Source organism: Spea bombifrons, chromosome 8, assembly GCF_027358695.1.
Source record: "Spea bombifrons isolate aSpeBom1 chromosome 8, aSpeBom1.2.pri, whole genome shotgun sequence".
Classification (NCBI taxonomy): domain Eukaryota; kingdom Metazoa; phylum Chordata; class Amphibia; order Anura; family Pelobatidae; genus Spea; species Spea bombifrons.
Window position 1 is genome coordinate 16,778,174 of NC_071094.1, and position 12,819 is coordinate 16,790,992.

Consider the following 12,819-nt stretch of genomic DNA (forward strand, 5'->3'; position numbering starts at 1 on the left):
GCAGGAATACATAGCACTGCGTCATTCTATTTGTTACTGTTTTCTAATTGTAGGTTCAGTTCTTTGTAATGCGAATTTTTGAATAGCCAATATCCCATGCTTGTTTATACTGCTACAACATGTATAAAAAGGAAACCCTAATCACCATAGGAAACATTGCTGCTATAATTACTGAAGCGATTGTAATCTGAAGAGTAAAAGTTGGAACGGGATGAGAAACCAACACAAAATAACTATGTGCTTTGTTAAAGCATATTTCTTGTACTATCCGCTTGCGTGAGTCATTTAGATTTCATTAAAAAAAGGGTTCAAATGACTTCCTGAAGCCTTACATGGTAATCTGCAAATACCTTTTGTGCATATTTGTCCCAATGGGGAAATTTAGACACCCCCAGCAAGAAGCTGCGTCCTTAGTAAAGAGCGGAAAGCCTGCCTTCAAGGCATCTCATTACAAAGAAATGACGGACGCGTTAGGGCTACCAGCACGAGTATATAAAGCCTGTGCAGACTGGTTGCTCTGAACACGGTGCGTTTATGTCAGGCACCTCAGTGTAAGCACATCGTGCATGTACCAAACTTTTCACACGGTGTAACACAATAGAGCGCCGGCTGACAACATCCATCAGTTGGATGTTCATGTTTGGAGCGTATTCGTTGCCTGGTGTTCAAGGTAAGGCTTTTCTTCATTTTATTTAGCTGTGTTTCAGTATTTCATTTGCATTGCTGGATGCAGTGGTTAGAATCAACATAACAATGTGTCAGAACATGTCACGTTTTTTTATTCCAATGCACTATATATACCTGACTGGATAGGACAGCTCGACGTGTTTTTGATGGATTGTTTCGTGAGTTATATGTTCATTTAACCCAGTTAATCTAGTGAATGGAAAAGATAAAATGGAAAACTAAAATCAGAGAAAGCTTTACGTTCTTCACACATGATAACATTGAGGTTTGCCTAATGAATGTGGATAGTTTTTTCAATATATGCTAGTTCTTCACCAGGATGTCTTTGAAGCTTGGGATCTGCAGGTAATGGCAAGGAAACGCGCGGTTCTTTTGTTCCCTGTGTTTTAACAATGATGTCAGCTACTGTGAATGAATCGAATTGCCATTGACCTAGTCATTCTTCAGAGACCTTTTCATATTCATATTAACGTATATTATCTTTCTAAGCAGCCACTATCAAGATTAAAACGCTTCTAAGGAAAAATAGTCTATGAAAAGTTTTTGTGTCTGCACAAATAAGAAGGGAACCCTGTCATCTTACTTACCCCTTCCCCATGTGTAATGCTTTTAAAGTTTCCTACTTTAAAATTTCCTGGTTAGCTTCAGGGCTCCATAACTGAAGACACACAATGTACAGCACATACTTGTTAAATTCCATTTCTAGCCACTGTATTTAACCCTCTGACAACCACACAGCTCTGGGGACATTGAGCTGAGGGGTCAAGCTCAGCCAAACAGTCCTTTTATCCACCAATACAAAATACATAAGCAAGGCAACACACTCCAGATGAATTGAATCCAATAAAGGGAACGCAGAAATGATCCAGTTGGGTGTAAATGCAGCCAGTTCACCCCGTGCCTCTACATTCCAGGTTACAACACATAAGATCCTCAAATCCCAGCACCTCAGGGGATGAATACCCCTCTTACCATCTCCAGACCTCCATCGCAACCACTGAACAAATCGATTATAGAGGCAAGGAAATATGTCAGCCCTTTGTTAATTCTATTCCTATGTAGTCCTTCGACATGCCTGCTTTATTTTACAGACACTCATCATTTAAATGCATTTGAATTCCCTTAAATTACTGTCTGAATTGCCAGACAGTATGCATCTACAATTTCACTGGGGAAAAAATGTACAGCTTTTATTCCATTATTGAATTTTCTGTTACTCTGTCATCTACATAGGGGCCCCATAATGACTATTTAAACAAATTCAAAGAATACACTAATTCGAATTAAAGGGGCAGGGTAAAACATGTTTTAGGTAAATGCAGCTTTGCCAAGGTTGTGATTTCATGAATGTTGCTTTGTTAAATAGTTGCTATGAAAAGCTATTTATATGATGCCTGACTACACTGCTGTAAACAGAAAGACTGGCTACAATAAACATTTTAGAGATTCATTGTCTACAGCAGCCCATAACTGACCAACTGACATCAAAGTAAGAGCTACACATAAGGAACACCATAAAGTTAAATTGAGCTGTAACCTTTAGCAGAGAAGTCAGAGAAGCCCTATTTACCAGACGCTGACCGTTTAATGTATGTGTGTCTTAACTGCTACTGTTCATCGAGGTAGGTAACATTTTTGGTACTAAATGAGGGCACAGGGGTCATTTCCAAGACACCAATATTTTTCATAAAAATCATACAGTCATTCATTTTAAAGTGCTATTTGTCAGTTCAACAGAACATAACATTAATAAAGATAATGGCAAATTATTTTATCACAGTGCATAATTTACATACAAGCATAATGTCAAATGTGAATTGATGTAATCTATTTTCAATTTAGATTGTTTATTGCCTATGTTACAGGTACGTTCTTCTATAATAATTTATACAGAGCATAGAGAGCCTTCTTTCCTTTTATAGACATTTCAGTTTACATATGACAGAAGAATCTGTGACATGAGGAACAAGTGTCTTGGAACATATTTAGGTACTTTGCTATATATATATACAGCATTTTTAGAATCCCAATCCAAAAAAAAAGAAAGAAACAGGGGAGGGCTGGCACCATATGCACTGGTACACATATTTACACACTCACAATGAAACACACACACATATTTACACTGACACACACTTAAAACTCTTATTCTAACAGACACATGCACATGCATACCCATGCTAACACAAACTTACACATACATACTCATGGTAACACATAGGTGGACCAGCCCACTTGTGCCACGGTCATGGAATGCAAATGCATGCAGACAGTTAGAAAGAAAGCTCTGGGCTAGGTAAGAGAGGGAGTGAGAGCATTAACGAGGGAGTAAGTATGTATGTACCTTAGAGTGAGTGTATGCGATATGTGTGTGTAACCCTGTGTAAGAGTGTGTGTTAATATGTGTAAGTGTATGTTAATGTATGTGTGTTACTGTGTGTACAATTGTGTTAGTGTGAGCTCCCGGGATGAGTGGCAAGGGGCTGATGGGGATACTTGTCTTTACTTCTCTCTGGCCTAGAAATTGGCAGCCCTCCCCTGCCTCCAACTCACATATTAAAGGGCACCACAATATAATTGTGCCATCACTTCAGGAACTTTTTACCTATTAGCTCCTTTATAGTCCTCCCCTGATTGTAGCTCATATACAAGAAGCACAGAACAAATATTTAATTCTTCTGTACATACAGAATTGAAATTGTTTTCTAGATAGAGTTTAGGAAACATAATCAATAGTACATTATCTTTAATTTATATTTAACGATGAACCCAACGCACAAACAGTATAAACACAATGGAATAAGATAAATAATTCAAATGAGACCTTTAGAAACCCCTGTTTATTATGAAGCTGAACTAAAGTCTCATTGTGATCTTTGCATCTTGCAGAGAAAAGCAAATTATATCATAATGAATAGACACTGTTTGTGAACATTTGTGGATTAGCAGCAATTAAAACCTTTCTCTCACACAGTAGAACATATTTGTGCAGATGTTACAGCGACATTCTAAAATTTCAATGAGCTTTGGTAATCCACTATTACTTTTATTTATCTTGTATTATGAATGTATTTGAGACAGAGTTTCAAACCACAAGCATTGTTGATTTTACCACTGGTGCCTTAATTATTAACTTGATATTTTTGACTGACTGGCCTGAGCAAATTAATACTAATAAATGATATACACTCACTGGCCAATTGCCAATCACATGGCAGCAACTGAATGCATTTAGGCATGTAGACGTGGTCAAGACAATTTGCTGAAGTTCAAACCGAGCATCGGAATGGGAAAGAAAGGGGATTTAAGTGACTTTGAACCTATGCCAGGTTCAAAGTCACTTAAATCCCCTTTCTTCCCCATTCTTGGTTGTTGGTGCTGGACGGGTTGGTCTGAGTATTTCATAAACTACTGGGATTTTCACGCATAACCATATCTGGGGTCTACAGAGAATGGCCAGAAAAAGAAAAGTATCCAGTGAGCGGCAGTTGTGTGGACGAAAATGCCATGTTGATGTCAGAGGTCAGAGGAGAATGGGCAGACTGGTTCGAGATGACAGAAGGGCAACAGTAACTCAAATAACCACTAGTTACAACCAAGGTATGCAGAATACCATCTCTGAAAGCACAACACGTTGAACCCTGAAGCAGATGGGCTACAGCAGCAGAAGACCACACCGGGTGCCACTCCTGTTAGCCAAGAACAGGAAACAGTCTACAATTCGCACACGCTTACCAAAATTGGACAATGGAAGACTAGAAGAACGTTGCCGGGTCTGATGAGTCTCGATTCCAGCTGCAACATTTAGATGGCAGGGTCAGACTTTGGCCTAAACAACATGAAAGAATGGAATCGTCCTGCCTTGTATGAACAGTTCAGGCTGGTGGTGTAATGGTGTAGTGGACATTTTCTTTAGCACACTTTGGGCCCCTTAGTACCAATTGAGCATTGTTTAAACCCGACAGCCTACCTGAGTATTGTTGCTGACAATGTTCATCCCTTTATGACCACAGTGTACCCATCTTCTGATATCTACTTCCAGTAGGCTAATACACCATGTCACAAAGCTCACATCATCAGATCCAATAGAGCACCTTTGGGATATGGTGGAACAGGAGATTCGCATCATGGATGTGCAGCTGACAAATCTGCATCAACTGCATGATACCATCATGTCCATATGGACCAAAATCTTTGAGGAATATTTCCAGCACCTTGTAGAAAGTATGCCACAAAGAATGAAGGCAAAAGGGGGGGGCCAGTGAGTGTATATCATAATAGCCTGTTACATATGTTTTGCAAAAGAAATTGGAGACCTGTGGATTAAGTTACTGTTATATATCATTGCAGAAGAATGTTAAGGAAAAAGCTTACTAATGTAATGCATAGAACAGACCTAAAGTTCTTCACTGAACCATGAGTTACTGCAATCACTGTACAAAAGTCAAGCAAAAGTCCCTTTTTGACAATGTTGTAGAAAATGTACGGAAGGTAACACTACCAAAATTTAATCTGTGCATGGTACAAAATAATTAATACCTACCTTTGTGTCCTGTGTGTATCTTATTTTCATGTCAGTAACACTGTTATTGCAAACAACATTACACATATTTAATAACAGTATATTGCAATGTATTTTATTCTTATTCTATGTACTATATTAGTATAAATGCTATATAGTTTGTTTATTTTTTTCATATACAAATAACGCAGATTTAAACATCGATCACCCTTTTTAATCCTAGACTTTCCTCCTTCTACTTTCGTATTTCAAAACAGCAAGCTATCATCATCTATAATTCACATTTAGCTATGAACTCAAGAGGCAAACCGTATGGATACAATAGAATAAGATAAATAATTAAAGTTAACGGTTTGATGTTTTTAGACCTTATGTAAAGCTGTAGAGGGTTTGAATTGCTTTATTTCTTACAGAAGGCTGAAACAATCATGAAATAATACATAGCTGCCTATTATGGATGATCCAAAGTGCTTAGGGAACTTTCACATAAAAAATAAAACTTTAATAATACAGATAAAACACCTACAGCTATGTAACAAGTCCTGCCAGTGATTGGCTGCTCATGTGTGACATTTGTGAAGCTCGACTTTTTAATAGTAGTTAGATTGTCAATGACTATTCTATTGCAGTCTGGCTGACTGTTCGTTAGGTCTATGAGGTTTATTCACATTTGTATATGGGAGAGTTGACAGGAGACTTGTATTTCTACTCCTTGTCTTCACCGTACTTTATAAAGGTCCAAACCTAGTGGGCTTCTGCTGCAGGAAGAGCTCTCCTGGCCATATACAATACACAGTTCAATCAGTTACGTTTCTCAGTCTCCTTGCACATGTAATTATACATTATACAGGGCTGACTAAGCCCATCTTGCTGGAGACACCAACCATTTTTGCCCTTCATAATGAATAATGAAGTAAGGATGTTTAAAACAAAAGCTTTCTGCAAACTATCTTGCCTACTCTCCCTTTAGAGAAGGGAGAGTCTGCATGTGCCCCTTTTTAAGTGAACTTGTAAGTTGTAGAAGGGGAAGGGATTGCTCTTGCTGAATTTGCTATACATAATCCATATTCAACCATATGCCTAAAATAGCTTTAAAAATCAGTGGTTGAGATGTACGCATTAGAGCATACCTCTGCAAATAATCCTTCCTTTTCATCTTCCTCTGGTGGTTACAAGTTTGGCGTGGTGGAGCTCCTGGCAGGGTAAGTGGTACTTATTAGAAGTAAGAGAATGCCACCTGCTACATGACACTAACCGCAAGAATATGTTTTGATGGATAAAACTAATGGTAAAGTGAGTGGACCTATTTAGAGGAAAGAGAACAGATTTTTAAATCTCATAAACTTTTTTTAGAGTATAATTAGTGCATATTAGTGTGCTATGACGTACTTGCTGCTAGCAAATATGGAACATTTCAAAGGTATCTTGCATCAGCAGAAACACTACCCTGCCTACAATAATTAATGTGGTTGAAAAATAATCCAGGAATGAGCCATCCATTTTATACACTATAGAGGCATCTAACCAAGTTGAAACATGTATTTTTTGGTCTCAGTGGTAGTCTGACTCCATGCCTTACATTAGGAAAGTTTTGAAAATTCTACTTATCTCGAAGTCTTCTATCCCTAGGGCTGTGCTTTTATTTCTTTTCACACATGCCCCTCTTAAGCACCAACTGAATTTAAGAATTATGTTATATGGTATGTTATGTTTCTAATGCCACTGCTATTATAGACTAATTGAAATTGTAAAAAGATATTTATTAACCCCATGAATTTACTACATTTTATGAACATCTCATTCATTAGATGGTTGAAGGTTACAGCAGTTAATTATGTAGTTGATTAGAACAGAATGGGATTTTGCGCAGCAGTCGAAGAAAAGTGTGCTATGCATTTGTACTAACCCACATCACAGATATGTGCAGTGAATACTATTTTTCAGACTTTACTTCATGTTCTCCAAATCTTTGTCTTGAAAGAAAAATCCCATAAATAAATCTATGAGAGCAAATTGATACTTTCAACATGTGCTGTGAGGTGCTGTGTGCACATAATGTAGCTAAATTCATCCAATTAGCTAAGATATACCGTATTTAGCAGTTAAAAATTTCTCAAGCAGGAAGGCTGGGAGCCTAAACTGATCACCAACAGAAATGAGAAAAGTTTCACCGCATGTGTGGTTTCCAAGACTCTTGGCTTACGTTAATAGATTAGAGCCTCTGTCCTTAAAGCCCCCTCTCCTAGCAATGTTTCTGATGCCAAGTACCATGTACTTGGAGATGGACATATGGAAACCTCTGTGGGTGGATTACATCTGCCAAATAAGTAAGCAGTCCTAGGATGTGCCCACGTAGTAATTATGCTGGATATGTTGTACATCAAACAATTTTAATGAATATTCTGAAATTTTCACTGGCACCACATTTTTTATACATCCAAAATGGTTTTTTTTTCCATGGACCCCAATATGTTTTACTGCATGTAAAATAGTGCATTTTATTTTAGTGATTTGAATTAGAAAATGAAAATGTTTTTTCCGTTTACTCCCTCTCCCAGCATCCTTTGATAAAACAAGTGTAACCATCAAGCATACCTCCTGCACATGCTCTGAAACATCTCAGAGAACAAACCACAGTTCTACTCACCCTCACCCTCATTTGCTCCTCTCGCTTTATGTTATCCCAGACACACTCGATGATGTTAAAATCAGGGCTCGGGGGGGGGGCGGTTACTATCACTTCCAGGACTCCTTGTTCTTCTTTATGCTGAAGATAGTTCTTAATGACTTTGCTTGTAAGTTTGGGGTTGTTGTCATGCTGCAGATGTTGTTATGCTGTACAGCCCATTGATGGTATTGCTTCTCGGCATTGAGGAGATCATTAATTCTGACCAAATCCCCAACCCAACTTACATAAATGCAACCCAAAATTTGCAAGGAAACTCCACCATGTTCCATTATTGCCTGAAGATGAGTGAGGAAAAGTAAGCAGGGGAACTGCTATGAAAAGCTTTGAAAGTAAGAGGATTTTGAAATGCCGCCAGTGAAGAGACTGACAGAGGGTAGAGGTGTTAGTAAAGCTATAGGTGAGAAAGATAGGTTCGACAGGGCCTGCCTTTAATATTGATTGTACCCGAGGCAAGCATGTGCCCCCCCATGCATCCTAGCATGCAATCCTACTCTCTCCTCCAACACAATAAACTAATCTGTTCACACATACTCATTCATACTCCCTCACACACCCCCAATACCTTACCTGCAGATTTCTCTGGGACACTTGTATTCTTTATTGTTTAATTAAATACTAATATAAAGAAACAGAGAAGAGCATACATGCTATAATTTGTAGAATATGTGCTGAAAATTCAACATGTCCAAATACCCTTAAATATATATGGGTTAAAAAGAGATATTCAGCCGTTGATCTAAATCACTTTGTCAAACAGATGTAATAAATGTGCATAAAGTAAAATATTTACAGCCCTTCAGATTACCCAGTGACATTTATATGTGAACAGTAGTCTTTGGTTATAATTATAATCTAACTTAATTCAGGTCCTTTACAGACTAGAACTGGAAAGTTTGTGCTAGCTTTTTATTGTACTTGATCTGCAATTCAATGCCATTTTTGCTGATGTGGTTGTTTTACATCCAATTCCTTTCAACTCCAAATGTAACTTTTTGGTTCAAGTAAACCACAGACAGAGCTTACTTGCAGTGCAGATGGAAAATAGTTTGGTAAAAGGAAATGATTATTTCATATCCATGTGGGTTTGGGAGTCTGCACAGATTCTTTCACTCTTACTCTACTTCTTTACACATCATTGTCACCGCCTCATAAATCCCCCCTTATTTCAGCAAAGAGTTAAAATGGATGAAGATTGTTCTGTTCAGAAAGAAATACTCTTGGTGGCAAGCTATGAAATGTGAAAACTTTCAGTTATATTATTTTAAGAAAGGTAAGCTCTAAATAGAGATAGATAGATAGATAGATAGATAGATAGATAGATAGATAGATAGATAGATAGATGATAGGTAAATGGTGTTTTCTACAAATTAGCTTTTTTTAATTTTATTTTTGAAGTACCACCAAATTATGAAAAAGGGAAATATAGTCCGTATTTAACCTCTCAGTTGTACCGCATATGCACACTTAATATAAATATGCTGTATAATATAAAACATAATTACTCCAGTTTGACTCCTATAGGCAACTAGATAATAACGTAAACCTTCTCCACTGACCTTCCATATCCCGGTCTCTTCTTCTTTTGCCGCCATCTGTCTTCCCGCTTCTTGGTCTCAGCTCCATTATCCAGGAACTTCTGCAAAAGGTTGGAGCCTCTGCACACACCTTTGCCTCTGATTGGAGGAACGAGGGAGAGGCTATCCTTGTGGTGTGCACTGTGGCTCTACCCTTTTGGAGAAGTACTCCAATAGGCCAGAATATTGCAGATTCACAGAGAAAGAGTACTTGGAGTATTTACGCAAAAGTTGGTTCTGTGGAGAAGCAGATGAAGGAAGAAGAACAAGAAGAAAAAGAGACAGGGACACAGAAGTGGTTGGCAGAGAGGGTAGGGAGATATATAGAGAGAGTACATGCGAGAGAAAGTGAAAGAAAGCGAAAGAGAGTGTGAAAGCATGAGAGAGTGAGAATATGAGTGACAAGCCCCTAAGCTTAGATGAGTTTTGCAGATCTGAGGTCTGAATAAAAGACAACCTCGATTATAACACAAGGTCTGTTTTTCTGATGATTTTTTTTTTTTAAAGCCTCGTCGTATAATAAAGCAAATACGGTAATTATGTTGCATGCCAATGCTAAGTGGGATTTTGTATAGGAGACTGTAGTTATTGGTGTTTGTTATGGTTTGGGGGCCAAAATGTTCTATGGGAAAGTTGAGCAGTCTTTAGTCAAAATAGACAGACTGTGAATACCAGAATTAGACTTTGCTTAGGTGTGTATTATACTTTATGGCATGCAACTAATTCCGTCTTTTGATTTGACAACAATGTATGGAATCACAGTGGGTTGGTCGGCTCATTCTCTGTTTTTTACATTGATACAGTAATGATATGAAGTGATATCATTAATATCTTCTAGAAACGCAGCAAGGGAAAAACCAAACCATGTCAATCTTTCATTTACTAAGTCCCAATAGATACAGATACATATGGAGTCGAGGACTCTGTCTGTAAGCTAGCCTTATGGTACTTTTATGCAAAGTTCCTGGCATGAATGGTGGGCTTTTGAGGGTTCGGCTGGTAAGCTTACAATCTAAGGGAGTAGTAGGGGTAATTCAAACAAGAGGACTCATTAGATACACATTTTGTTGAATGATACTCTATTGGTGAACATTGTTACTTGCAACACCAAGTGTGTCTGCAGCATGATCATTTACTATGGAGTTCATTGCTGACCACACAGGCCAGCCTTCAGTCCCCACGTGCATTGTTAAACTGACGCCGGTTCATCGCTTTTCCTTTATTGGAACACTTTTCATAGATACTCATAACTGCAAACCGGGAACATCCCACAAGAGTTGCAGTTATAGAGAAGCATTTTCTTGCTTCTAACACATAAACCTTGAGGAGAAAATGTTTACTTGCTGCTTAATATATCCCAGCCACCAGCATGTGCCATGATAAGATTATCAGTGTTATTTACTTCACCTGCATGTGGTCATAATATTAGGGCTGATCGGTGTATATAACGCCATATTTTTATTCATTTGCTGCTTAGTGAAATCTAACTTATATTTTATTATTTTTATCACGTACAGTTACTAGGGAGATCATATTTTTACAAAAAAATTAACTAAACATTTGTTCTCAATTTAAATCTCAGTTTATCAAATGATAAAATAGAACAATCTAGCTCTAATTTATCAAGCTAACTTTAAATTGAATTTAATTGGAGGCATAATGTTTAGCTAGTGTGCAGATATATAGTCTTGTAGTATAAAATGTTTATATTTAAATTATTGGCTGCTAAAATGTTGAAATGATTCAGAGAGGGGAGATGATGTAGGTCTGGTAGCTTGTTACTACGAAACAGTAGGCTTTAAGGTCAAGTGACATAAAACCAATAACGCAAGGGATGTAACTAGCCTAATTAACCAACCAAATAATATTAAAGAATCAGTGGTGCATCAATGAGAGAAGTAAACACATAAATGCATATGCTATAGGACCTACCGTAAGTTACATTGCTGTAATCATCCTTTCGTTCTGTCTCTGTATTTTCAGGCAAATAAACATGGTTTGAACTGTTGTTTTTTTGTGATTACCTAATTGCATTGATACCAAAACAAATTAAATGGTGATTTAATGTGTTTGTTTTTGTTCTTCGCTTACATAGTTAACAATAAACTAGCCATCCACCTTCCCTAAAATATGTGAATTCTTACAGCAGTAATATGTACAACAGTTGCATTACTACTCTTTCATGCTTTTTCATCTTTCAGAACTTCATTATATCACCTTTCTATAATAACACACCCACATACCTATATATTTGTATATATATATATATATATATATGTAACACTAGCCCTTTACTGACCCATTAACAGAAATAGTTTGTTTTAATTAAATACCGTATGTGACATAGCTACTCTTATGTAATTGTTTTTTTTTGTCTTTTTTTATGTAGGATTTACTAATGCAATTCATTGAACATAATTTTGCAAGCTACAGCAAAGGAATGCTGACCTTTTTACACTTAAATTGTTAGTTGACCAGTTAAGTGTTTCTTAAATTAACCTTTAAACATCTTTACTTTTTAGAGTAAAACGACAGAGGAAAAGTACTAAGAATTAAGGACTCTACAAAAGAAAAGTGCATAAATTCCTGAAAAATCACACAATCATGGGGCTTCCCATACAGGTCTATGCCTGTCTATTTTTTCTGCTGAGTTCTGAGGTTAATTGCGGTCTCATACGGAAAGTTATTCGACAGAAGAGAGAAAACGCTTTAAACGTAACCTTGCCGGAAAATGACCAGCCAGTTGTCTTTAACCATGTCTACAATATTAATGTTCCAATGGGTTCACTGTGCTCTGTTGACCTAGACCCACCTAGTAGTTCTGAAAACCAGCTAAAGCCACAAACAGAACCTGGTAAAACTTACCATGAGCATACCTTAAACGGTGAAAACCAGATTGTTTTTACACATCGTATAAACATACCACGAAGAGCATGTGGTTGTGCATCTGCTCCTGATATAAATGATCTTCTGAGCCGTTTGGAAGAGTTAGAAGGACTGGTTTCCTCTCTCCGAGAACAATGCATGACAGGAGCTGGATGTTGTTCTAGTCCACAAGATGCAGAGGGTACGTATAAAGTCTTTAGAACATTGAAATAGAATATTAAAAAAATTTCAAAGTGTTGTTGGTAGCACGCAAAGTAATTTCACAGATGTTAAATGATGTCACAGCTAGACAGTTTTTATCTTCTTAGTGCTGTAAGTACATTTACTTCCACCATGCAGTTGATCAAAAACATACATCTCAATATATTGTATTATGGAGGTGCTTATGATACACCAAATAAACATTCCAAAAGCTTAAAATTATAAACTTCATATATCAGAAGACATCTTTCAGTATTTTG

At 37.3% G+C, this 12,819-nt stretch overlaps 1 protein-coding gene across 3 annotated transcripts in view; it reads left to right on the plus strand.

The window, feature by feature from the left end:
• The first annotated feature begins 489 nt into the window (after positions 1-489).
• Positions 490-12,819, plus strand: part of TNC (tenascin C) — a 45,577-nt gene continuing 33,247 nt past the window's right edge. For 2 of the 3 annotated variants that reach the window (XM_053473750.1, XM_053473749.1), the window contains exons 1-2: positions 491-670; positions 11,995-12,539. In XM_053473750.1, coding sequence (XP_053329725.1) covers positions 12,077-12,539 — 463 coding nt within the window. In that variant the 5' untranslated portion in view covers positions 491-670; positions 11,995-12,076. Of the gene's footprint in view, positions 671-11,994; positions 12,540-12,819 lie in introns of all 3 variants that reach the window. The other variant, XM_053473748.1, reaches the window with a different exon arrangement.